This window comes from Oryzias latipes, chromosome 17, assembly GCF_053564925.1.
Source record: "Oryzias latipes strain Hd-rR chromosome 17, Olatipes_Hd-rR_3.1".
NCBI lineage: Eukaryota > Metazoa > Chordata > Actinopteri > Beloniformes > Adrianichthyidae > Oryzias > Oryzias latipes.
In genome coordinates, this window is record NC_136253.1 from 5290314 (window position 1) to 5317003 (window position 26690).

Consider the following 26690-nt stretch of genomic DNA (forward strand, 5'->3'; position numbering starts at 1 on the left):
TCTTGAGCCTCACCCGCAGCCTGAGGCTGTTTTTCTGCACAGGGATGACTTTGAGGATAGGCAGCTCAACAACCAAGACTTTTGGCTTGCTTCTTGCCAAGCAGCCATTCTCCATGTCCCAGTCTGCTCCCTCCAGAAACAGGCCTGATAGGTAGCAGCCTGCAGATAATATGGACATGAGCTTTCAGAACCACCCTCCACTGTTAAAAGACTAATCTGCTTTAATACCCTGTTTTAGTCTGTCGTCGATGTCGTCCTCAGTGCGGTACCGAGTCACTTCTGTATGAAAGGTGGACTGATCAAGAGGCCAGCCTTTTTTCCGGCATGCAGCTTGGACCACAGCTGCCAAGTAAGACTCTGGAACATGCAGTCCTGACAGCCACATAACCTTTGGCTCTCCTTCACGTACCTGTCAGACAGAACACAAATAAATCAGACAAATATGTCCTCTTCCTTAAAGGTGTTCATCGAGGAGGGACCTTCTTTACCCAGTTACTGTACTGCTCATAACGCCTCCTTAAATGGCTCATCCAGTCATCGAGAGACTTCAGGGTCTCTGGTGCCAACCTCTTCCACATGGCAGGAACAAGATCATTACAAAAGGCGTGAGCCAAGTCATCCGACTCTTTGCTCATTCCCACCTCACCAGTCAAAGCCTGCAAGACGCAGAAAATGCTCAAAAGAGTTCAAGCAAAAGTCACCACGAGGACCTTTTCTCTGTAGTTTCTTTATTTTTTCTCGACTCACCCTCAACAGCTCAACCACCGACTGCTGCATGCAGAGGACCAGTTTGTTAAATCGTCTGAGTTCTTGGAGAAGAACCACTGAGGTCGGAGAGAGGTCTGTGCCCAACTCCTCGCCGACTAAGTTAATGTCGAATAACTCAGGCAACTGTTTCTGAATGTCTTGGGCGATGTGGCTGATGTGCTCATCTCCTCCAATGCCCCTCCCAACTTGACCTGAGGGACAACATGTGTAAATAAAATCTACTTAATTTGACTTAGAACTCAAAGGAAAAGTCACAAAACCAAGTACATAAAAGGCATCAGTTCATATGGAAGTGAAAAAAGACAGAGGCATACCTGTTTCAGGCTGAAGGACTCTTAAGTGGGTCCACATCTCTTCAACAGCTTGAGTGTAGTATCCTATCTCCACAGTGGAAGGTAGTCCAGCTACCTCAGGTGTGGTTATAAGAGGCATTTTCTCAATCTCATCTGAAGAACAAGAAAAGAGGAAAAGCTCACAATAAGCAGATTTTCTGTCAAAAGTTATAACAAATATAAGCATAATAACTGACCAGTATACACATGCTTTCTCCCAGGAGGAGGTATTTTGTAACCCACATCTTTGTTTCTGAAGAAGTGGAAATGCTGAAAGGGGGAGAAGAGGAAGTCTCCAAAGTACTCGTCCATGTAGACCTTTAGGATCCTGCGGTCAAAGCTATCAATTGCTCGTCCACCATACACTACCTAAAAAACATGTTTATGCTAAACTTAGAGCTATGTCAAAGACAGAGCAGCACATGTGAGAAACAATGTTGTTATAGTCTGACCTCCCCAATGAGATACTGAAGACTTTCCCAGGGTATAAAGCTGTCTCCTTGCTCATGACATTTGGTCAGGTAGGTGCTTAGTACTTCCAAAGAGGCCTGGAAAAAGTTCATTGATTAAATTATCCAACTGTGAAATTTACAAACATAACACATCTGTGGACGACTTACAGCAGTAAAGCAGTAAAAGGCGTGTCAAACATGAGAACTCTTTGATGAGCCAAAATAAAACACTTCTTTTGGATTCTAACATTCAGATGGCTTAAGCCTTAGTCACATGGACCTGTAAGGGTGCTGCAAGCGTTTGGATTGTCCAGGCCCAGGGAGGGTCAACTGTAACTGAGAGGTGCAGCTGCAAGATAAGGTGAGCACAGGGGTGTCTTGCAGTTCCTTTGACGCTTGCACTGGCGCCTTAAGGGACATCATGAAATGGAACGTACCATTGTTGTGCATTGTCTACTGTGAAGTAACCATAATGCTAATGGAGTTAGCTCGCACTCATGACGTACAAGTGATACGCTCTGACTGTCTAATTGACTCATTTCTAACAGTCATACTGCAAGCAAGAAGCGCACTTATAACATGTACGGAATGGGCTTCTTGCCCAATCTGCAGGAATTTGGGGGGTTAAAAAAATAAAAGTTAAATTTTTTTTTTAAATAAATATTGTTAAAGTAAAATATGTCCAACACAAGAGGCCCTCAGCTCTCATCTGCCTGCCCAGCTGTTAAACAGAACAAGTTAAAAAAAAAAAAAAAAAATCTACATGACAGGCCGCATTGGGGCGATTTGCAGCAAAGTGTGAAGTGGCTGGGATGAGGGTAAGCAACGCTAAATCTGAGGCCATGATTCTCGATTGGAGAAAGGTAGTTTGCCATCTCTCTGTGGGTGGAGTGTCCCTACCCCAGATGGAGAAGTTTTAATATCTTGGGGTCTTGTTCACGGGTGAGTGAAGACCGGAGCGTGAGATTGACAGGCGGATTGAATCAGCGTCCGTAGTTATGCAGTCACTGTACCGGTCCGTTGTGGTGAAGAGAGAACTGAGCTAAAAAGCAAAATTCTCAATTTACCGGTCGACCTTCGTTCCAATACTCACCTATGGTCATGAGCTCTGGGTCATGACTGAAAGAACAAGGTCCCGCATACAAGTGGCTAAAAAGGGCTTCCTCTGTAGGATGTCTGGGCGCTCCCTTAGAGATAGGGGAAGAAGCTGGGTCACCCTCGGAGAGCTCGGAGTAGAACCGCTTCTCCTCCACATCAAAAGGAGTCAGTTGAGGTGGCTAGGGCGTCTAGTCCGGATGCCTCCTGGACGCCTCCTTGGGGAGGTGTTCCGGGCATGTCCCACTGGGCGGAGGCCACGGGGAAGACCCAGGACATGTTGGAGAGACTACATCGCTCGGCTGGCTTGGGAACGCCTCGGGGTCCCTCCAGAGAAACTGGATGAAGTGACCGGGGCGAGGGAAGTCTACGCGTCTGCTTAGACTGCTGCCCCCACGACCCGGATAAGTGGGGAGGATGGATGGATGGATGAGAGGCCTGTGTCTCACCTACTTTACCTTACTTTACTTATCCTTGTGTGTCCTTTAAATGTTTAATATGACCTGTTGCCTGCAGCATGCCAGTAGAAAAAGAAAGGGGCATTTAGGCTCTACGGGCTCGCTGAATGGTTTATGACCTTGCTATTTCGTGTAAGACACCTGCGCACACCATACATGGTTGCCCATTTTTCACCCACAGACCCATAAAGGCAGTTGTAACTACAAGGATTTACTGGCAGCCATGTCACTTGCTGCAAAGAAAAAAAAATGATCTGCCTTGTTCTTTCCGGAACCACAGCATTCAGCCGTGAACACAGAATTAGCCCCTTGCAGAACTTACGCTGAAGTCAGAGTCATTGAAGTTGCAAGGCACACTCCAGCCTGTCTTGCCGTACTTGCTCCTTTCTTGCACAACAGCATGAAAGAAGGCAAGCACATAAACCAGGCTGCAAAAAGCAGGGTGCTGGCATGAGGACAAGGTCTGCTGTGAGATTTTGGAGTATGTGGCTTTCATGTTAAGCTTGATATCCTCTGGAGGTTCTGCTACCACCTGCATACAGAATCAAATTTTAGCTCTGTGCAGTTAGGACAACCCTGACAAAATAGACCAGAATTTGTGGAGATACTAAGATATGTTTTCCATTAAAAAAATAGGCAGAACATGTAAATGTCTACTGCTGTGAAAGTCAGAAGTAGTTTATGAACAACACAAATGAAGATTTTTTTCTTAACGTCAACCTAAAAGGACAACAAACCAAGAAAGATTAAATCAAAACACCTGCAAGCAAATAAAAAGTGTTTCACCTTTTGAGACTTTTGCAAAATACCGATGGGAAAATCATCGATGGCATTGGTCGTGATCCACATGCGAAAGTTGATGTTGGGATTGGTTATTTTCTCCAGCGCTTTTTCCAAATCCTTCAGCCACTTCACAAGCAGGTGGCAATTTTGTAGTATCAACCAACTACCAATGGAAACTGCCTTCTCCAACAACTTCAGCACCACCTTTAGCACAGGTACAGGAGACTCTTAGCTACTCTTATTTAGCTGGATTCCTTTTTAACCCACATACTGTACCCTTTTATCTTACTGTTTTTGGCACATCGAGAAAAAGGGTTGAATACCTGCTCCTGGCCTTGTCCCACTGCAATTAGTGTAAACTTGGTGCCTGACTTCTCAGCAAACTTGATCAGGTCAGTAGTTGGGTCAGATCCAGAACTCATAATAAACACAATGGGAGAGAAGGCTGTGCTGCGTTCATAGATTGTGGTAAAGTTGATCAAAGGGGGGTGCACACATCTGAAGAGACACAAAAGTCAGTATGTTAAAACCTTAAATAAGTGATTAGGTTTAAACAAATTACCCTCCAGACTAAACTTCATTACATAATGAAAGCTTAATATCTGAGAATATTTGGGGGGATTTAATTCTTAATCTTGATCCATATTTCCCCCAATGTCTACAGTAAAGATGTTATATTTTATATCAAAAAAGGCAAAAGCTCGTACCACTTTTTAAATGCTTCCTGATTCATTTTGGTGCTATGTTCACAAATAAATGTATATCTAAAATCACTGGCCACTTTATTAGGAACACCTGTCCAGCTGCTCGTTAATGACCATTTCTAATCATCCAATGACAATGCAGCAACTCAATGCATGTAGGCGTGTAGACATGGTCCAGAGGATCTGCTGCAGTTCAAACCGAGCGTCAGAATGAGGAAGAAAGGGGATTGAAGTGACTTTGAACGTGACATGGTTGTTGGTGCCAAACAGACTGGTCTGAGGATTTCAGAAACTGATGATCTACTGGGATTTTCACCCACAACCATCTCTAGGGTTCACAGAGAATGGGGGGGCAGATCTGTGGGCAGAAATACCTTGTTGGTCCCAGAGGTCAGAGGAGAATAGCCAGACTGGTTCCAGCTGGTAGAAAGACAACGGAAATTCAAAGAATCTCTGGTTCCAACCGAGGTCTGCAGAAGAGCATCTCTGAACGCTCAACACCATACCAGGCACCACTCCTGTCAGCTAAGACAGGAAACTGAGGCTACAGTTCACACAGACTCCCCAAAACTGGACCATAGAAGATGGAAAAACGTTGTCTGGTCTGATGAGTCTCCATTTCTGCTGCCACGTTCAGATGGTAGGGTCAGAATTTGGCCTCAACAACATGAAAGCATGGATCCATCCTGCCTTGTATCAACGGTTCAGGCTGGTGGTGGTGGTGTCATGGTGTGGGGGATATGTTCTTGGCACACTTTGGGCCCCTTAGTACCAATGGAGCATGGTTCAAAGGCACCTACCTGAGTATTGTTGCTGACCATGTCCATCCCTTCATGACCACAGTGGACCATCTTCTGATGGCTACTTCCAGCAGCAAAAGGCGCAATGTCATAAAGCTGGAATCAGCTAAGGCTGGTTTCTTGAACATGACATGAGTTCACTGGACTCAAACGGCCTCCACTGTCACCAGATCTTAGCCCAATAGAGAACTTTTGGAATGTGGTGGAACGGGAGATTGACACCATGGATGTGCAGCCGACAAATCTACAGCAACTGTGTGATGCTGTCATGTCAATATGGACCAAAGTCTCTGAGGAATGTTACCAGAACCTTGTTGAATCTAAGACACCAAAGATTAAGACAGTTCTGAAGGCAAAAGGGGTTCAACCTGGTACTAGCAAGGTGGACCTGATAAAGTGGCCGGTGAGGGTATACTTAAAATTGGGTTATTATAACACAACATTATTGTCTCTTTCCGTAGCCTTGTGTTCTATCCCTTACATGTTGCCCATAGTGACAGTAACATAGTCGGCCATAGCCCTGTGGAGTCGGTCAGCACGTAAACATCGCAGCAACAGCAGTTTCTGAAAGGCTGACAGGCTCTCGCTGTATTGCAGGGGAAAGGGAGCCTGTTCTGGTGCCCTCAAGTCCCACCACTGAGGAGAGAACAGCAACAATTACACTTGGCTCATTAATTCACATTCAGACCTGTCACTGTGCTCACTTACAGACTTCCAGTTAGTGGAGTTTTGCTCTATGTCACTGGGCAGAGAGCTGAACTGCTCAGGAAAAAGTTCTGCCAGTTTCGTGATGTCCTGCCAGGCTTGATCAGGAATCCACTCGTGAGGCTTTTGGACTTTGGTTCCATCGCCAGATAGATTACCTTTTTTTTACAGGAAGTGGGAGACCATAACTATAACCATTGCATATATTTGCGTGTTTTTAAACACCTCAAACATGCATGATCCTCTTTTGTGTTTTGATAAAAGTTTACCTTTGATCAGGAAGTCCAGTTCCTTCTGAGGAACTCCCCCTTCTGTCTGCTCAATCTTAACTGTCATGTTCATGGAAAACAGCAACTTGTGTTTTCCAAACAGTCCTGAAGATAAGCAGTCAGTAAGGCCGGAGACATCTACAGATCAGCTTATGACCCTACATAGAATAATATGTCTTCTTTATTACTGTACCTGTGACTGCATAGTTATGAACGTTGTATGTCAGAGTGTTTATGATGTTCTCAAGTCTTTGCTGAAGGTTCGGATGAGCCAGAGATTCTTGCAGTGAAAGTTCAAACAGGCTGAGGTATGAAGTAAGGGAGTACTGGTACATCCTGTTCACCAAAGCCATGTCTGACAGTGCAAAGAACAGAACTGCACCACGCTTGGCAACAGGCCGGTAACCCTCTCTGAGGTTGGCAAACTCCACGGTTTTACTCTGAGCCACACTTAGTTTCTTTATTGTCTAGAATTTTACATAGAAAATTAGTTTTAGTTATCTCTTTGAATTTGCAGGAACACAATGACTCCACTAATGCTGTTCTTAGGAGGACCTACCTCACTGGCTTCTGTCTTTGTTTTCTCCAGTGTTTGAATCAGCTCTGTGTTATCCAGCATGTTGCCTGTAGATGTTCCCAGCTCCATGAGCAGCGAATCTCCCAGGCTTTTCAGCAGCGTCTTATTTTCACTTATCTCTTCAACTAAAAGAAGGTGTTGTTGCTGAAAGACCTTTTCCAAAAACCCTGTGGTGACACTCAAGAGCTGGTCCTCCAAGCCTCTAAGGGTCACTTTGTGTAACACAGGGACAAAAATTAAAAACAAAAAGTCTTGAACAGAAACTGTGTCACCACCTATATGAACTTACCAGAGTAATTTATAACCAAGGCTTTTTCAAACACTGATGGGGAATATTGAGGGTTTGCCAATGTGGTGTGAAGGAAAAGTTTAAAGTTTGGATCATAATTCACTTCCTTGTCACCTAGCACAATGACTGTTCTGCCTTCAGATACCACAACATTTCTTTCCAGGACATTTATAATTATTGGATCGATGTCTTCATTCACATCTTGAAGGAGGAATGGATATCCATACTTGATAGAAAGCTCCAGCTGTTTCAGGAAGTCTGGGTCATTTAAAGATGAGACCTGACAGGAAACGCAGATCACAATAAACTTATCTAAAGGCCGTGTCATATAGCCAGTAAGTACAATTTGTGCATATGGCATAGATGAAAATTGGTCATACGTGAATATACGTGGAGAAAGTGAGAAAAGTTGAGTCTTTACGTGAAAATTTAACAGATGTGTCATGACTGAACCACAACAAAACCACGAAAGAATTACGAATAAACCAATTAAAAACATGTAAATCAACGTAGAACATGATTGTGCATGATTATGGCAGTGTTTTTAGATGCAATCACTTAGTGATTCGTGTGTGAATTACGTAATTTGAAAGTGATATGTGCGGCGTAGTCCGTTAGACATACTGTCATGGTTTGGATTTCTTTGTGTTGGTTTTTGCTTTACATCTTGTTTCTGTCATGTTTTAGTTCTGTTTCCTGTTTTATTTTGAAAGGTTTCCTGTTTTGTCATGTTTTTGAGTTTTACTTCCCTGGTCCCAATCTCTCCTGATCATGTTCACCTGTATCTTGTCAGTCCTGTCTGTATATAAGTCTTGTCTCTGCCTTCCTCTTGTGAATGTCCATAAATGTCTCTTCCCTGACTCCCTTCTGCCATGTGTTCATGTTATGCCCACAGTGAGTTTAGTTTTGTTTTCCTGCTCTGCAGCACTTTTTGTTAGTTGAATGAACCCCATGCCCCGGAACCGTCTCTGCATTTTGGGTCCTTGCTGCTCACCAGCCCTCCTTACATGACACATACATGGAATGGTTGTGGAAAGCAACAAATTTGTGTATGAATCTCACAAAAATCATGCACAATTGTGTAAGATTTTCGTACTAACTGCAAATAAACTATGAAATGTGTAAACTGCGTAATTCTCAACGGATCACAAATTTTGTAGAGCTCAAAACCAAATTCACGTTAATACCTGTCGCCCGAAACCTTCAACGGACATCTGTGCACATCGACAAATGACAAACGGAAGAAACACTTAGGAATTACATGTATCACGCATGTCTCGAAACGAAAGACAGAAATTTCATTTGTGGAAAATGCCCAAAATGTACGTAGTGGCTGTGTGACACGGCCTCTAACAGAGCAAAGAGTCATCTGAAGTTACACTGATCAAAAAATGTTTTGCACCTTTAGATTATTGTCTTTTTCCTTATTTTTAATCCAGTTGAGGGCCTGCTGTTGGGGATCAATACACAATGGAAATCGACTCCCTTTGGTTGTTAGGATCCCATTCTGCACTGACTGCTCATCTGGAGGCAAACCCTCTGAGCCCCATCTGTCACAAGAGCATTATTTATCACCACAGCTGTTCAGACAAAAAAAATGACTTCATAAAAAACAAACAGCTGATGTTGCATTGTGAGTTATGACTGCTTAAAAAGGTTTAAACCCCTTGAGGGCCCATTGATGCAAATGTACATCAAACCAATTCTCCTCCAAACTTACATTAATTCAACTTCTACTTGGAAATGAATTCAGGTGAAAATATTGCGAGCACATGTTGCTCACCTGCTGATTTCTAATTGATTCGTCAGAAAGTTTTCTATTTTAAATGGCTGACTCAGAGGGATTCCTTTCTGCTTTACATCTTGAGTCCATTTGTCGTATACCATGTTGTTCCTGAAGTCCCAGTTGAAGGCCCCAGCATAACTTAGAAAAGCAGCTGCTATCAAACAGTCACCCAGGAGACATTCGTGTTGCTGTTTCAACTCTTCCAAATCTTTTGTCCATCTAAATTGACCAGAAAAGAAAGGTTAGTGCCAGAAAGATTGAGTTGGATTTGAGCCCTGCAGCTGCATGCATTCACTGTTTGGGAAGCCCACCGTTCCCTTTCAGAGGTCAGGCCAAGGACCAGTTTGTCAGCAGCTGTCAGCCTCCTCTCCATGAGCTTTGCCTCATCCAGTTGCAGCTCCTTCTCTAAATTAGCATCTTCATACTTCTCTTTCAGAGAACTTGCCTCTTTCTGCATGTTATTAAGGTCGTTTTTGATGCACTCTAGTTCCGCTTTACTCTGAAGGAACTCCTTTTCTAGACGTTTCACCTTAAAATAAACAAAAGAAAATCTGTCATTTGTGAATTTGTAATGCACAGCATTCTCTTAGCAGTAGTAAAAGAAAAAATACCTGATCTTTTTTTGGTTGAACTTCTTTAGCAATATCCCAGTAACTCATGAATGACTCGACAAACTTAAGGATTCCTGAGCCAGCCTTACTGATTGATTGCATTTCCTCAACACTGGTCTGAAGATTTTTCAGGAAATCTACATAGAATAAATTAACAGGATTCAGTCAAAGTTGTAAAAAGCACGAAAAATATCATTTAAAATCATTTCTTTGCTCATTTTTAATCAGTTTAGGAAAATTACCTTTGATGGTTGAGATGTGAGAATTACTTATAGAATCACAATCCATTTGCATGAGAGAGTGCAGAAAACCAGCCTCTGACATCATCTTCTTGGCTGTTAACCAGTTTAATTCCTTTTTTCCACGTAAAACAAGGATGCACTCACAAACCACCTGCACTTGTTTGGGTGGTTTGGCAAACGATCTGAAAGATGAGCGGAAAAAGAAGGACTGGTGAGTTGGGTTTGTAACCATCATATTTTCTGCACTATAAAAAACGGCATTGTGCCTCATAGTCTAGAGCGCCTCATATGGATTAAATTTGGGTTGTGTTTAATGATGTAGAAGACATTTTGAGAGGTACACGGTCATCTATGAAAAGGTCAGTCTGTGTTTTTTGCGAGTACCAAACAAAGTTGGATGTTATGGTTAAGGTTAGCTACTAAAGTGGCTAACATGTAGTGGTGTTAGACTCTGGTTTTTTTTAGGTGTTGCAAACAAGGTTGGGACTTAAACATGGCTAACGTGTAGCGTGTTAGGAACAAGTTCTATAGCTGCTATAAACACAGTTAATAAAGTGACTGACTGACGGATGGACTTATCTGACTCCTTTGTCTCGGTTAGTGGGCTTTATAGTTTGGTGCATCTTAGTTAGGACATACGTCTGAAATAGACCATTTCTTGATGGTGCATCTTATAATGCGGTGCGGTGCGTTCCATATAGTGGAAAATATGGTAAAATTGGTTTCAGTGATTTAGCGATATTACAAAAGAGCAATAAGTATAATCCATCCTGTTTTATAGTGTGGATAATGCATCTCTGCATCGATGCATGAGATTTGGTATTATAAACTAATTTCTTTTCAAGTTTGTTCATTAGACATCCAAAATCGCACTTTAGTCAAGAGATTCTGGTAAACGAGTCACTTAAACACTTCCCAAATTAAATCGTTAGCATTTTTTCCCCCAAGAGTACAAAACATCTTTTTCAAATATTCAACACCAGAAAAGATTTTTCAAAAGTTTGTTCCCTGCCGGTTGTTCCCCGGCAGGGAACAACCGGCGGTTGTTCCCTGCCGGTTCCCGTGTGGTGTTGGGGGGAATCCGGCTGCCGCTGCTGGTGCGGTGGGGGTCTTGGGGTGGGGATGGCTGGGCACTCTCCCTCCTTCTTTTCACGTTCCACCATCCATTTTAGAAGAACATAAACACTCACCTGAGCACAGGTGTCAGCTCAACAGACTGAATGACTGAAATATTTCACACTAGTTGGTTTTAAGGCATAAGTATGCGTGTGAACACTATCTGTTTTGTGTACATGTCGACAGGTGGACATTTTTGCAACTAACAGGTGTGTTTATAACATTTGAGTGTGTGTGTGGACAGGCTCCGCCCCCTTTTTTTTTTTTTGCTTTTTTTTTTTACATTTGAACCTTACCATAATGATTAACAACCAGTAAACTTGTTGCTTTATGCTGCTTCATGGTCTTATCCCCCTTCCCCTCCTATTATCACCCCCTACCCCCCCTCTCTCTAACGTCCCTCTTTCTTCTTCCCCTCTTTCCTTTTCCGTCCGGTCCAACACCAAAGATTTTCAGACATGTTTGAAATTAATAAAGTTTGGCCTCAATTACAAAAGGGGTTTATTCAGACATACCTTTGGTTTGTCTGAAGATTAATAACCCCTCTTGTTAAAGTAAAATATGTCCAACCCAAGAGGCCCTCAGCTCTCATCTGTCTGCCTAGCTGTTGGACAGGACAAGTTAAAAAAAAAAAAAAATAAAAATAAAAAAAATAAGGTGTGTATCAGATGCCTTTTGTATCTGACCATCATTGCAAGTCATTTTGAAAACAAAACCTTTGGAGGTGGGAGATTACAGGATATTACAGGAGATTACCGAATCTCGACAATGTCAGTTGCATCCAGCTCTTCCAGGGCTTTGCGGGCTTCCTTTAATGTTGGCAGAGCCTCAGCCAGGGAACAATCAGCTTCTTTTCTCTCAGCAATTATGACCTTGTTTTGTTCCTCCAGCTCTTTGGCTTTATTTTCGACCTGAATCTTTTTGTCTTTGACTGAAACAAAACATTTAACAGGTCATTATTGGTTTTTAACAACTATTACTAGTTCAAGGATTCCCACTTACTGACCTATGGTTTGGTTTTTGTCAATTTCTTCCAGAAAAGCTGTGCAAGTTGCAGTTTTTTTGGCAAGAACCACCTTCTGATCTGCCAGTTTAAGATTCAGTTCATCTATCTGCTCTCTGGCCTCCCTCAGTCTGTTCAGACTGCCCTCTAAGCACTTGCACTGAGCTGGAACACAAAGTATGTGAAGTCACTGATATAGAAATGTGACATAATCATGTGAAAAGCTGGACGTTTTACAAAACAAAAGATCTGGATATAAATGGTTAAAAAAAAAAACACAAACCGAGGACGTGCTCGTTCTTCTCCTCCAGGAGCGTAGAATAGGAACTGATGAAATCCAAAAAGCTCTTAGAAGTTGCATAGTTACATCGTTGGTGTTTGAGCAAGAGCTGCTTGCTGAAGTCACAAAGAGAGGCATGGACCATGCATATGTGGTCTATAACAGCTCCAAAATGGGCCTTAGGAATGGTTGGATTTTCATCTGCAAGGTCATAATATTAGTAATAATTATATTACTTGGAATCATTGACTGTAAATGAGAACTGGACTGAGCGAGTGTGACTTCAACCATAAAAAAATTACTTCTGGCTCCAACCAAATGAAGTTAATCCAGCCACCATTTTTGCTCAATATGGACGGCGCCATGTTGGAGCCAGACGATGTCGGTAAGCAGTGATTGATCCAAGTCAGACTGAATCATGGTTTTCATGGCAACCACTCTCACCAATCAGGAGCGAGGTTGTTGGAAGTCCACACCCCTTCCACTTCAAAACAGCTTCGGAAAATCTGTCACTCAAACATTTTGAATGTTGGACATGGGGGCCAGAAGACACCACCCACTTTCATTGAGGTACACTATATTACCAGAAGTGTTCCCTCACCCACCCAAATGACCAGAATCAGTTGTTTTCATCACTTGGTCTGGCCACAGGTGTATAAAATCAACCACTCAGGCATGCAGAGTGTTTTCACAAACATTTGTAAAAAAAGAATGGGTTGCTCTCAGGAGCTCAGTGAATTCTAACCTGTGAAACAAATATATTAGTGAAATTTCTTCGCTCCTAAATATTCTTCAGTCAACTGTCAGCTCTATCATAACAGCAACTCAGCCACCAAGTGGTAGACTACGTGAACTGATGGAGAGGGCTCAGCGGATGCTGGAGAGCATAATGCAAAGAGGTCGCCAACTTTCTGCTCAGTCAATTGCTACAGAGCTCCGAACATCATTTGATCATCATTAGTCCAAGTACAGAACGCAGAGAGCTTCATGGAATGGGTTTCCGTTGGTGAGCAGCTGCATCCAAGCTACACATCACCAAGTGTATTGTAAAACGTCAGATACGGTGGTGTAAAGCTCTGCCACCACGGGACTGTAGAGCAGTGGAGACGCCTTCTCTGGAGTGATGAATCACGCTTTTCCATCTGGAAATCTGATGGACGAGTCTGGGTTTGGAGATGGTCAGGAGAACGGTACATCTGGGACTGCATTTTGCAGAGTGTGAAATTTGGTGGAGGAGGAATTATGGTGTGGGCTTGTTTTTCAGGACTTGGCCCCTTTGTTCCAGTGAAAGGAACTCTGAATGCTTCAGGATACCAAAACATTTTGGACAATTCCAAGATCCCAACCTTGTGGGAACAGTTTGGAGCGGGCCCTTCCTCTTCCAACATGACTGTACACCATGCAGAGCACAAAGCAAGGTCCATAAAGACATGAATGACAGAGTCTGCTGTGGATGAACTTGACTGGCCTGCACAGAGTCCTGACCTGAACCTAATAGAAAACCTTTGGGATGAATTAAGAGTGGAGACTGAGATTCAGGCCTTCTCCACCGACATCAGTGTGTGACCTCACCAAAGCGCTTTTAGAAGAATGGTCAAAAATTCCTATAAACACTCCTCAACCTTGTGGACAACCATCCAAGAAAAGTTGAAGCTGTAAAAGCTGCAAAAGGTGGACCCACATCATATTGAACTCTATGGGTTATGAATGGCATGGCACTTTAGTTCACATGTGAGTCATGGCAGGTGAGCCAATACTTTTGATAATATAGTGCATCTGATTGGTCAGTTTACAACTACAATAATTTGCACTACAGAAAACATCATTAGCGCACACATCTTTTAAAAAAAGGTATTTGAGCATGAATGGTTACTCTGACTAAATAGAATAACTGTTTATTTCTCTATAGAAGGCTATGGCATTTTGGCTTCTTGGAGCCAGTGGGTACTTCCTGTTTAGGACACCAGGGGTGAGGGGTCACTTATTCCAGTTCTCTTATACAATCAATGCCTGGAATGTGAATCATTGGTAAGCAATCAGAATAATTTTTTTATCTACACATCACTAAAAACTTACCAAGAACACACTGAGCCACTGCATGCAATGCCTGTGCTGACCAGGGTAGGTACCAGTCTATGACAGTGTTGCTCATCAGCCCTGGGACAAAGGGTTATAACGTTAGTTTATTAAATACATGATAATAAAATAATGAGGTTAAAATGTGTATTTCACCTGGAAAGTTCCTACAGCGTGTCTTTAAGGCATCTCCTGTTGCAGACAGGCATAAAACAATGTGCAGATTGTTTGCACTCTTCCTGAGGAAATACTGCCACACACTCTCTTTTGAAGAGCCGGCCCCCTCTTGAAGAGCCTCACTGTTAATCTGTTTGATAATGGACTCTTTCTCATCATCTGCAAATAATGTTGGAACCATGCCTGAAATACACAGATATGATTAGAGCACTTTAGTTGCAACTTTCAGAACCGGAAGTTAAGGTTTAGCCAGGGGGATGTTTAACCTGAGATTAGCATGTTGTTAATCTGCTCCAGAAATCCTTCCTCGACAATGTGAGCATCAGTAAAAAGAAACACTGTCCTCCTGTTTTCAATGCCAAGTTTCAGGTACAGCGTTTTAAGATCATTTCTGAAGTTTAGCTCATTGTACCCTCTTCTTAGTATTATCTCAAAAACCTGTAGACACACAATCAATGATTAGAAAATAAAGTATTTTCAAAAATAATGTAACCTTAAGAACATTACTTGGTTGTTACTTCACTTTGTTAATTCAGTAATTTAATTTAAAAAAAAGACACTCCCTTTAATTCATGGAAGTGCAGACTGTTTGAAAACTGATTATGGAGGATCAATTTACAAAATGAAAGACTCCAAGTCTTTCATTTTGTAAGTAGAGCTGTAAAAGAAAAGGCCTGGAGCAAGACTTGTGAGATTTGCACCGCTTCAACATTTTGTACCAAGCATCTTCCAACTGTAGGTGGCAGACATCCACTAGTGAACAGTAGAAAAAGAAGCCCCTCCCTTCTTTTCCAGTGTGATGACCATTGACAATAATCCCATCCAAGAATGCGCCTTTAGCGCGTTGTTTCAAATGCCAGATAGAGACGTAGCATGACAGTTATGGGTCTAACAACCTCACAGTCAGCAGTGAAGGCTGCCAGCTTGGTGAGTGCCTGTGTCCAAGAACCATCGGCCCCAATGAGCAGAGCGTGTCCACGATCGCTGCGGAGGATTCGGTGAACCCTGGTCAGATGTTCCACAGCATCTTCAAACAGCACTAGCTTCAAGATGGACTTGCTCTCGTTGTATTGCTCAAGGATGTCCTGCAGTGTAAACGGCACTTAGGTAAAAATACAGCCCTGAGCTAAAGTGACAAATAGAAAACAAAATCATGTGCATTACTTGAAATATGGCTTTTGAAACATCATAGTCCCCAATGTCCTCATAGACTCTTTGCTCACACTCTTCACGGGCTGCTCTGTAGTCCCCAAAGAGAATCGGGTCGGCCAACACTGCCTCAGAATCGGTCTCAAAATACTCCTCAACCAGCTTCTTTATGTGACCATGCACCTAGTGGTAAAGAAAATGGATAAATCTGCATTCAAACTGAAAAATTAATCTGTGGGTATATCCTTGCAATCCAAAAATACATAACTCTGTCAGAAAAAAAGTTAAATGATTACCAGAGCTTTGTCCGTTTCATCAGTAAGCCTGTCGTGGAAATTTCTCAGACACTCGTTTCTCCACACGCGAACAAACTGTTCAACTGTCAAACAGCTGAAAGCAACAGAATCGAGGCAAAAGCTTTTTTAAATAAAAGAGTTCTGCTATTTAACGTTTTGATTTTTACCTGTCCGGTTTGGTGAGGGTCAGCCCACAGTAGATTCTTGACAGCTCCCTCTGACTGAAGGTGTAGTGGAACTTGGAGGGAGTGGGTGGCAGATCGGTGATGATGGTGGTGAAGAGTTTCAGAGTGCACTCGGTGATTGTCTGACACACCTCTTGTATGGCTGCCTTAAAGGGCTAAAGACATGTAAGTTGTTAAGTTTATTAAAGTTTCCTGGACCCTGGAATCTTCTGTGGGAATGGCATACTCACTCTGGTGTGGCCTTTGATAATGGAGGCATAAATTAAATGGAGAGACTCTGTTGCTGGAGGAGGGATGTTAAAAACACTGAAGAGTGAGAGGAAGCGGGGATCAACTTCATTCCTTCCACCTCCTGTCTTTCTCATGGCTGCAATGTAGCCAAGGTCTTTGATGGTCTTGAAGCTAAGTTTTTGTTTTCTGTCGTACAGGCCTCCTTGGTCTAACAGCAGTCTAAGGAGCGCAACAGGTTGTTGTGTTCCAAAATCATCCACCTGGAAAATGCATGAGAAATATTTTAAGCCTATACAATTTAAGACATCCCGAGACAAAAGAGGAAGGAGATTTGATCAAAAGGGTGGAGGAGATACCTTTGGCATGTTTATGTCGTCAAAAAAGACTAGCAGTTTTTTTCCAATGGGAGGACCATAAGTATCTTTGGTTCTTTTTTCTATATTAGCTTCAAGATTTCTCTGCAGATCCAATGAAGTTGTTTTGGATGAAAAGTTTATGGTCAGGGAAATCTGAAAGGAATATGTTAAAACGTATTAATCTCGTATTAACGCGTCAAAGGGTTTTATGAATGCAATGAAATGAATCCCTTACGCTTGAATCTGTACTTGTGTTCTTCAGGAGGTTTTGAATGATGGCTGTCTTGGAGGTGCCACATTCTCCAACTAGAAGCACTGGCCTCTTGATTTTAACCATCTGTTCCAGGATCCAGTGGGTTCTTGTCGTGTCAACAGTTGGTACTAAAACAGGAGGTAACTCAGCACTGTATTTGACCACATAAGAAGATTCAAGCTGAACTCAAGCCTTAGTCACATGTACCCATATGGGCGGTGACCCGTACAGGTGCTGGCTGCGGGTTCTTGGGTTGTCCGGGTCCGTGGTGCGTAATAGAGAGGAGCAGTCGCATATTAAGAGGAATGCAGGTGTGTCTTGTAGTAACTTTGAGACTCATACTGCCACCTAATCCAATGAAAAGCCCTAACTGGCTCATTTTATTATTATTTTATTTATTTTATCATGTTTTGTGATTTTACGCTTGATTAATGATTTATTTTAATATTCAAATTTTTCTGTTTTATTGTTTAATGCTAGTATTTGGGTCCTCCCCCTTTGGGTCGGCTGTTCTTTAGCCGCTGGGGCTCTAGATGGGGACCAGCGTCGCAGCCTAGCTGTGATGAGGCTGGGTCCCCGCCTGCGATGCTGCATTTAGCTGGCCATGCAGGTGTCCCCAAAGGTCCCAAATGCTAGCATTTAAAGTTTAAATTTTAAACCAACCAACTTTTTTACTGCTCAACATGTTTCCCATTGTCTATCTCCAAAGGAGTGGGAGGTGTGAAAGAGGATGGGGGTTGTGTGTGGGTCAGGGGGAGGGGGCTCTATTTTTATTGTCACTTCTTGTTTTCTATGATTTCTTTTGTTTGTTTTTCTCTGGTGTACAGCACTTTGTTATGTTTCATATGAAAAGTTCTATATCAATTTAGATTGACTTATTGATTATTTGACTGATTAATTGATTGCGCAGTGCACAGGATATGGGGGGTTGAAAAAAATGACAAATGTGTACAACATGCCTGCACTCACCTAATTAACCCTTACTTGTTGTATGCCTGTTCACTAAAAATTGTCACTACAACTGCCAACATGTTTGCAGACAGGCTCGGCAGGTTCACCGAATGGTCTGAACCTGTCTGACCTTGATATTTCGTTCGGACCACCCGCATACCCTGTTTGCCCATTTTTATTTGCAGATAGTCCGCATCCACCTGTAGGGGCAGATGTGACTAAGGCTTTATCATGACCCTTGACATGACTTAGTCAACAGACAAAGGGGTCACCTAAAATGTCAGCAAACTTCATTGCAGGGTTGTGAATGTATTCAGGAACCAAAGAGCTCCAGGGAACCCACTTCTCCTGTGTTTCGTCAAAATGGAAGTCGTACAGAGTTGGGAGATAATCTGAAATTCAGTCATTGTTTAATAACAACAAATGACAGAACAAGTGGCATACATTCAAACGTTGCCGGACAAACAGTCTGTTACCTGGGATCTCTCCAGGTCCAGCAGCAGCTTTCTCATCGTCCACTGTGGACAAACAGGAAAGACTCTTGACAAGTTTATCAAACTTGAGCCGACCACTCTCCACCAATGTGGCTCCAAGGGAGCAGTACAGAGCTTCCAGGAAGTAACACTCCAGGACTTCAGCGCTGCTATTCTTACTTTCAAGCAGCACATCCAGCATCAGGCACAACTGAGAGACCTGAACACAACATGAGCTCAGTAAAATCAACTTGGAATTCTATCCATTTTTATTTAAAATCTGTATCAATACAAAAAACATGTACTGCAGATATGTGAAATAGGTGAGGTGTAGTCTACCATGTTCACATCGGTCCGAGGAACAATTGTCTCACTGTTCAAAGTCACATCAATGCAGCTGGGCACATATTTCTCAAACAGTCTGTTGAGCTGCTCTTGCTCCTTAAAAAAAAGAAGTCTTATAAAATTTTAACCAGAAGGGAGTATTTTACGCATTGATTATAGTCTAATACCTTCTCATGTCTGTTTTTCATCCATCTTTGCCAGTATGGGGTATAACTCAAGTGTTTTGGGTCAATGAATACTACCGCACAACGGGAGACGGTAGCAGGGGAAGCATGCTGCAGATCTCCAACCTGCAACAGCAAAGTTCTGCAACAGGATCTGATACTTTTTGCATTTTCACATTGATCCCACCCTTTTTCTAAGAAACAAATGCATTCTGCTAAAGGCCTCTGGAACTTGGGACAAACCTCAAACAGCAGTGCGCAGTGACTCTGTAAACGGATTCGGTCTCCATTGGCTAGCGTGAGGAGCTTGTTGTCATCCAACACTGAATTCATGTTTTCCAACCATTGGGAATCCACATCTCCATCAAAAAGGATGTATCTGGGGGTCAAAATGCATGTTTTTTAAAAAGTCCCCACAGAAATTCCTCTGAAAATGTGGTGGCATCATATGGCAACAGTGATGTTCTGGTTTTTACCTTCTCTCTTTTTTGTCAGTTGACTGGTTGATCTCTCGAAAGAGTTTAGAAAAAATCCCATCAGTCCAGTCCCGAGTTTCAGGGTCAAAGGAACCATACAGTTCATCCACACTTGTGGCTTTGGGGTTCAGGGGATACAACTTGGTGCACAGTCCCAATCTGAGAAGAATACAATTTAAGAGACTTTGAGTCCACATGTGAGACGCTGGAAAGGTCAAGTAAAAACAGAAACCCACTTGGTCTGAGCTTGACACAGTGTGTTGATCACAACAGATTTCCCTCCACATGTTTGGCCCACAATCATAGTAGCTTGCTGGGTCAACATTATTTCATAGATCTGCACCACTTTATCCACCTACCAGTGAAATCAGGATATAATTTTAAAGACATGTAGACATTCAAATGCTGTAAAATATTTTTCTAACCAAAGTGTAGAAAAACTAAAACAAAAAAAAGGTTTTAAGTGTTTTTCAGGAAAAAAAAGACAATTTTTTACAACAAGAAATTATTATAAGTTAAGCCTAAATCAATACATGATGACATCATATAATATTATGAAACAGTCTTTGGGATCCATTTGACCTGGTCAGGCAGGATAGTGTAATTGCTCTTCTGCAGAATCTCTTCCACAGTCTCTCTGAAGCTAGGAAAGCCAACCCGAGAGCTGTCCAGTCCTGGGAAAATGTCCGAGATCAGTCCAAGAAACACGGGGACGTCCTCAGAGACCAACTTGGGTAAATTTATGTCCCTGAGAGCCCGCATCAGAACCACATCCTGTCGACAGAAGACACCACTTTGTTAGAATGAGGCTGGAGTAGACCTTTTTTAAAGGTCAGGTGCCAGTCATTTAGAAAAATGCGAGCCAATTTATTATAGAAATATCATACATCTAAACATGTTCTAGATACATCCTAAAAATACAGCTGATGTAAATTACCCTGGAGGCAACTCAATTGCATGGACTGGCAACTTTTAAGTTTTAATCTTAAATAGTTCCTGTTAAAGTACAAAGATTGAATTAAATCAGTGACAAAAAAATAATACATTTTTGAAGAAAATAATTCAAACAAAACCAATAACTTGTTAACCCAAAGCTGAGAAATGAAAAAATGAGTGATGGTCTTTACCTCACTGAGCTCCAGAGAGTCTCTCTTCATTTTTCCTGCCATTTTCAGGACTGACTTTTGGGAATGCAGACCAAAGTCGTAGTGAGGCTGCTTTGACAGTTGAATTCCTGCCGTCTTATACAGCACAGTCATCTTTTTCGCCAACTCCTGCAATAAAAGTAGTGAAAAAAACAATGGTATTTCAGTAAAAGAGGTTCATGTTATGTCTGATTCATCAGACACCCCTCCCTTAATAATATGATCATTTAGACTGGCAATAATATAAACGTGGACATTTGTGAGTCAATTGGTTACCTTAGCCTGTAGGAAGCCCTGTGAAAAGAGCATGATCTCACAAATCTGCTGCACATCTGGTGTGACGACCACGACAGGTCTGAAGAAGACTTTGACTGACTCTGGCAGTTCAGGACGTCTCTCATAGCTGGGATTCATAGTGATGTATATTCCCATGTGGTCATCCAAGCTAATTTGTTGACCTTCAAACTGGTGTGAAAGTAAAGGGAGGGAAATGTTCTCATCAAAGTCAGCATGTCAGACTTGCACTGCTGTTTTTACGAAATCAAACTCAAAGTAGGCTTTATGACAAGATACATTAACATGAAAACAACCTTTAAGAATCATCAGAATTACCTGAAACATTTTGAAGTGTGAAGTGAGAGCGTTTCGAATAGCCTGGATTTGGGAAGAAACCACTGACAGAACTGAGGCACCGATGCGATTGAACTCATCAAAACAACCCCAAAATCCACATTTAGCGAGACCTGAGATTATTTTACCCAAAGTCTGCACAAAGAGAAAGAGATTCACGTTTAAAGTTAATAACATCAACCAACATTAGACAAGAACATTAGAAGACACGCATTTGCTGTTTTTGTGGGTTTCTCTTACTATAGTGTCCATGTCTTCAGTGCAATGTGTAACCACACAGAACAGGCCTAAAGCTTTGGCCAGATCCTTGACGGTCTCTGTTTTTCCTGCACCTGCTGGTCCTGCAAGAGCTCCTCCCAAATACATGGAAAGAGCCTGTTTCACAAATGTAAACACCCTGTTTTAAAAACCTTCATCTGCGGTTTTCTTGTGATGTAACTTGCGTAGCTGCATAAACCTGTGTAAGTGTGAGGTAGATCCGGCTTGTCAGTGGAGTTATTGCCAGTCGGCCATTCAACCCCATGTACTCATAACCATAAGACAATGAAGTGTTGCACTGTCGCACAAACAGGCTGTCGTGCTCCTTGACCCAGTAGAACCTAAGCTGACTTTCCCACTCAAAGTCATGAACCTCTTTAATGCTGGAGGGATATGGATGAATTCATTGTGATGAAAGAATTATTGCATTTAGCAAAGAGTCATGAATGTAAGATTTATAAAAACACACAAATGACAATAATTAGCTTTACCTTCGGCCAACAAAATTGTCCACAATGTCCCTGGCATGGACGTCAGTGACAAGAACGTTACTGATCTTCAGTCTGTCACTTTCCTTTGTGGGTCGTCCAAGACACGTAACCAGCTCGTCAATCTGCCTGTGTATCTGCTCAGCATATTTCTTCAGTGCGTACTTATCTCCTTTGTTCACATTCTTAATTGCATTTTCCACCTCCCAGGTCCACCACACTCTGTTGGCAGCCAGCACCATCATGCACTGGTACGACCTTATCCAGTCCACCCTGGCAGATGTGGAAAGAGACGACTGGAAGTGAACCACAAACAGAGACCCACTTAACTGCTCTTTATGTATTCAGATACACACCTACTCCTGTCTGCACAATAATGGTAGACTGCCTCTTTGGTGATCAGTCTACTGGTCCTTTTCATCTCTTGCAGAACAGCCATTATCCAGTCTTCAACTCTTGCCTCCAGTGGGACAGGCTTTCTAAACTCCATCACTTCCCCCTCATTGGACACCATCGCTCCAACGACCGTCTGTCCACTGGAGTCAACACCCAATCTCAGGGATTCAATGTTATCATACATCTAACGCAAAAGAATGAGAGGAACAGGACATGTTTTAAAATAAACAATAACCGTTTTTCATCTTTGAAGTGAAAATGACATGGAAATTGAATGAAATTGAATTGAGTGGAATTGACTTGGATTGAGTCCATTTAAATTGATTTGGATATAACTGCTTCAGAGAATTAACTCCTTTGTCGATATATTCCTTACTGGTTCCATACCTTGATAACGTGTTCCTGAATGCAGGCGGGGTCAACACTTCCAAGAACATTGAGAAGTTCGTCATCGGAGATTAAAAAGAAGCGGGGAAATTCATTTCGCTTGGAGTCCAGGTGATTAGCAAGATTTTTCTGGATCCTTTCCAAATCGTTCCTCAACACCCAGAGGGATGATAGTCGGCCGGGAACCGTGCAGCACTTTTTAATGTTTGGTTCATTCTCTGTGCTTTTCATTATCTACAACAAGATTTAAAAACTGTTATTCTGAAAGTCAACTGAGCATGTTTTTTTTTCTTTGGTCAGGTTGACATTCTGCAAAACCTCACTTCTGTAAACTTTTTTGTGATTTTCTTCAGCTTCTTGGCTTCCTCGGGAAGCTGCGAGCAAATGTCTTCACCACAGAATATATTCTCAAGGTTCATCCATTTGTGTTGCACCTGCAACCAGATCTGTTGATGGAAAACTTGGTCAGCGGGAAGTTTCCTTGGGTGACATTCATTTTGGTTAGAAAGTAAATGAGTCACTGACTTCAATAGTTTCACTGAAGAGGGTCAGATTTTTCTCCCATTGCTGAATGGCATCAAGAAAAGGCCCACCAAAACGGCTTCCAGCCATGCACTGCAACTTCATCACGTCATTGTCCAAGTTTACCAAGATGTTATCCACGGCTCCCAGAAGGAAAACCCGTTCCTGGTTGACCTTCAGTTGAGGCTGCATGTTGAATTTTGTCCTTTTCCATGTCTGTATAATACTCTGCAACTCCTGAAACCACATGTGTTCCATACATTTTACTATGATACACGTTTAAAAAACAGGATTGTTCTGAATGATTCCGGTTAAATGAATGAATTGCCTACCATCTCAATGCTCAGCTCTTTCAAAGCTGAGGTGACAATCTCATCGATGTCATTTGCGTATTTGTGCAACTCCAAAGAAAACAGAGTCTCCAGAGTGAATCTCTGAAGGTTCATGTCAAAGCTTTTTCCCGTTCTTTCCATCAGTTTATTCCAGTGTCTGGAATTTAAAAGCAGGTTCTTAATTTCTAGTAAAATTAGTGTCAATTTAGTTTCTTTAAAAACGGTTGTTCTCGCTTCATTCCTCTGACCCACCTGTCCCGGAGAGCAGTATTTTTCAGGTCCAGTAGAAGAGACAATGAAACTCTGAACTCCTTCAAGTGTGAATCTAAAAAGAAGGCCACAGGCAAGGTCTGCACGTCTTTTGACAGCTGCATCAAGCTTTCAATGAAACCATCTATTCCATCCTGTAGCAGCTTGATGTCAAAATTCACCCACAAGGTCTGGGACCACTTTGTTTTTGCCTCCTGAGAGGAATAATTAACAAATTAGTGATAAAACATGGCAAGCATGTTTGTTTGTTTTTTAATAAAAAAACAACCGTATCCTACCTTATGAGCCTTATAGATGTTGTATATTTGACTCAATCCACTCAAATATTTTTGTATACTGATTATCTCTGGATACTCAGCAAGCTGTAGGTCCAACAGTTTTGCCGTCTTTGTTAAATGTTCCTGCTTGGCCATTATCTTAGAAAGTTCCTTCTCAAATTTTCCTATAATGTTAAGGCCTGCACGGAATAATTAACACACATTTGAAATTTCAACATGTGAAGTACTGCAAACGTTTTTCAAACTACAACTGTGATGCACCTTTCTCCAGATCATTCCCAACAGTCCCAGGTCCGTGCGTGTTGAAACTTTCAGCAAAAATAGACAAATCCTGCTTAAAAGCTTCCATTTCCTCCATTTTAATCTTTAAAAAAATCACAATAAAAAAGATCACAAGGTTTAACAACTGTGAACATGCTTTGCTTAACATTGCTTAATATAATTAAGACTACAGACTCTCTTACTTTTGAAAATGTTTCCCTGACATCCTTCAAACTCTGATCCACCTGTCTGGATTCTGCAAACAGATTACTCCAGATCTGCCCAATGTTGGCCACCAGTTCCAATTCATCCTTCCCCACCTAGATTGCACACAACACAAACAAGATTTACATAATAAATCAAGTTTAGAGGTTTCCTATTGAGCACATATCACAGTACCTCATATTTGTACATGGCCATCATTCTGTATCGCTCCTTAATGTCAGCAACTCTAATTTCCACGTCCAAAGACATGTCCCTGATGTCTGAGATGGTGCCAAGGATTGATTTTAGGTCCTCAAAAGTATCAGGCCTCTGATGCATCTTTTCCTGGAGTTGCTGTTTGTTTAAACCATCATGAACAGAGATCATGTGTGAATAACAATATTTGCAAGGAATAAATTGCAGTTTTTTTTAGCATCATCTCACTGATCACTACCATGAATTTATCTCTCAGGATGAAAAGCTCCTCCTTGGCAGGCTTGTTCAGGAAGCTGCATAAGGTACTGATCCTGGACTCGGCAATGTTTCTCAGCGAGGAAACCAGAGGCATCATGTTGACGTGGATAATGTGTTCAGTCTTGCACAAAACCTCCTGTTTGACCTCCTGATTCAGATTTTCAAAATACTGCAGCTTATTGTCATACATGGCACAGGACGGGTTCTTTTTTGCAAATCTTTCAATCTCAGTGGCTACTTTCATTTTCAGAAGAAGCTTGTAGCGCTTCCAGTGGGTGAAGAACTGATCCACGGAGAAAAGGAGGTTCTTGATGTTCTGGGAAACCGTGAAAGCATTTTCACTTATCTGAGAACTCTGCCACACATCCGTGAAGAAGGTAAAAGTCACCAGTTCATCTTCACCAACCACCTTTTGAGGGGGGCATTCAATACAAGTCCCCCGCATCCACCGTGGAAATTGCTTAATAAGAACAAAAACCACAGTGGAGTTACAAATTGGAAAAGTTGAAACTGACTTCAGGAAAATGTTTTGAGATGCAAAACAAATGTAAAGACTTCACCTTGGTGCTCTCTATGCAGTTTTTGACGCACTGCAGTAAGAGCATGGAGATCTCACTACTTTTGGGCTGAAGTTCAATTTTTGGGGCAGAAAGAATGGCATTGATTTGAAACAGAGCTGTGTCTCCCATCAGCAGCAAGTTAAAGGTCTGAATGCTCCTAAAGGTGAGACGTGGAAGTTGCAATTGATCAAAAACAATTTGAAGAAAATTTTTTACAGATCATCCTCCTAGATAACAATAACTGTAATACAAATAAAAGTACTACAAACAAAATCAAGTACAGTTAAAGGCATATCTGTAATGACCCGTGCACTCAAACTCTACTCTCTTTCTTTATCCCAGAAGCCAAATTCTGATTTTTTAGTAACAATTACCATTGCTTTATAGATACTCTGATAATTATTAAATTATCAGAGTTTCTACATCAGTAAAAAAAAGAATAAATAAATCCAGATTGGTTTGTTTGAAATGATGAACATCTGCATGTAAAACTTCCATATAGCCTGAGTTTCCATTAAGGTCCTTCAAGGTTTCGTAGTTTTTTTAGAGCTAATGTTGTATGTTTCTTACATGAAACCTGTTTCTGCAACGTTCATTAAACACACAAAATAGTCAGCCACAGCAAATTCAACATAATGCAACTTAAGAATTATATCTTATTTGTTTAAGGAATATTAATAAAAACAAAAAGAGTGTCAGATAGAGAGTTGGGTCTTCATGTGTAAATAAGCAAACACATTTTAGCTCAGCTCTTTGTTTTTTAAGCTTAACACATAGGGGTGTAACGATTAATCATATTAATCAGTGAATCAATTTCTATTCCTACGATCCAACCAGATCGATCTGTCTGAGGGAAGATTTTAATGGAATCGACCAATACCATTATGAAACTGTTTCAAAATGAAATAAAACGATTATAATCTATCTCAGAAAATAATGTTTGAATGTTTGTTTTACTATAAAAAAACAAAGAACCATTACAACAGACAACAGACGTGATGTCAGCAAAAATGGATCAACCATCATCTCAGTCCAATGTGTGGAAACACTTTGAATTTAGCAAAGTCATGTGACCATCCAGTC

At 41.7% G+C, this 26690-nt stretch overlaps 1 protein-coding gene across 3 annotated transcripts in view; it reads right to left on the reverse strand.

Moving 5' to 3' along the window:
* Window positions 1–26690, reverse strand: part of dnah10 (dynein axonemal heavy chain 10) — a 33263-nt gene that overhangs the window by 774 nt on the left and 5799 nt on the right. For all 3 annotated transcript variants that reach the window (XM_011486028.4, XM_078934999.1, XM_078934998.1), the window contains exons 18-77: window positions 25608–25764; window positions 25028–25507; window positions 24769–24927; window positions 24573–24689; window positions 24370–24472; window positions 24109–24287; window positions 23813–24024; window positions 23561–23717; window positions 23232–23465; window positions 23030–23152; window positions 22707–22940; window positions 22280–22503; window positions 21927–22196; window positions 21635–21818; window positions 21418–21552; window positions 21160–21312; window positions 20824–21012; window positions 20530–20676; window positions 19985–20176; window positions 19639–19757; window positions 19403–19561; window positions 19170–19305; window positions 18930–19052; window positions 18757–18858; window positions 18421–18637; window positions 18217–18336; window positions 16976–17121; window positions 16741–16893; window positions 16384–16644; window positions 16136–16308; window positions 15969–16062; window positions 15688–15855; window positions 15420–15608; window positions 14790–14961; window positions 14503–14706; window positions 14347–14427; window positions 12274–12471; window positions 11994–12155; window positions 11744–11918; window positions 9872–10053; window positions 9630–9766; window positions 9330–9547; window positions 9016–9237; window positions 8635–8782; window positions 7233–7512; window positions 6926–7155; window positions 6560–6833; window positions 6367–6471; window positions 6101–6255; window positions 5874–6028; window positions 4212–4386; window positions 3892–4092; window positions 3428–3637; window positions 1553–1648; window positions 1298–1469; window positions 1083–1214; window positions 748–959; window positions 489–656; window positions 229–409; window positions 14–159 (exon numbers count right to left, since the gene is read on the reverse strand). In XM_011486028.4, the coding sequence (XP_011484330.2) occupies window positions 14–159; window positions 229–409; window positions 489–656; window positions 748–959; window positions 1083–1214; window positions 1298–1469; window positions 1553–1648; window positions 3428–3637; window positions 3892–4092; window positions 4212–4386; window positions 5874–6028; window positions 6101–6255; window positions 6367–6471; window positions 6560–6833; window positions 6926–7155; window positions 7233–7512; window positions 8635–8782; window positions 9016–9237; window positions 9330–9547; window positions 9630–9766; window positions 9872–10053; window positions 11744–11918; window positions 11994–12155; window positions 12274–12471; window positions 14347–14427; window positions 14503–14706; window positions 14790–14961; window positions 15420–15608; window positions 15688–15855; window positions 15969–16062; window positions 16136–16308; window positions 16384–16644; window positions 16741–16893; window positions 16976–17121; window positions 18217–18336; window positions 18421–18637; window positions 18757–18858; window positions 18930–19052; window positions 19170–19305; window positions 19403–19561; window positions 19639–19757; window positions 19985–20176; window positions 20530–20676; window positions 20824–21012; window positions 21160–21312; window positions 21418–21552; window positions 21635–21818; window positions 21927–22196; window positions 22280–22503; window positions 22707–22940; window positions 23030–23152; window positions 23232–23465; window positions 23561–23717; window positions 23813–24024; window positions 24109–24287; window positions 24370–24472; window positions 24573–24689; window positions 24769–24927; window positions 25028–25507; window positions 25608–25764 (10600 nt within the window). The remainder of the gene's footprint in view (window positions 1–13; window positions 160–228; window positions 410–488; window positions 657–747; window positions 960–1082; window positions 1215–1297; window positions 1470–1552; window positions 1649–3427; window positions 3638–3891; window positions 4093–4211; window positions 4387–5873; window positions 6029–6100; window positions 6256–6366; window positions 6472–6559; window positions 6834–6925; window positions 7156–7232; window positions 7513–8634; window positions 8783–9015; window positions 9238–9329; window positions 9548–9629; window positions 9767–9871; window positions 10054–11743; window positions 11919–11993; window positions 12156–12273; window positions 12472–14346; window positions 14428–14502; window positions 14707–14789; window positions 14962–15419; window positions 15609–15687; window positions 15856–15968; window positions 16063–16135; window positions 16309–16383; window positions 16645–16740; window positions 16894–16975; window positions 17122–18216; window positions 18337–18420; window positions 18638–18756; window positions 18859–18929; window positions 19053–19169; window positions 19306–19402; window positions 19562–19638; window positions 19758–19984; window positions 20177–20529; window positions 20677–20823; window positions 21013–21159; window positions 21313–21417; window positions 21553–21634; window positions 21819–21926; window positions 22197–22279; window positions 22504–22706; window positions 22941–23029; window positions 23153–23231; window positions 23466–23560; window positions 23718–23812; window positions 24025–24108; window positions 24288–24369; window positions 24473–24572; window positions 24690–24768; window positions 24928–25027; window positions 25508–25607; window positions 25765–26690) is intronic.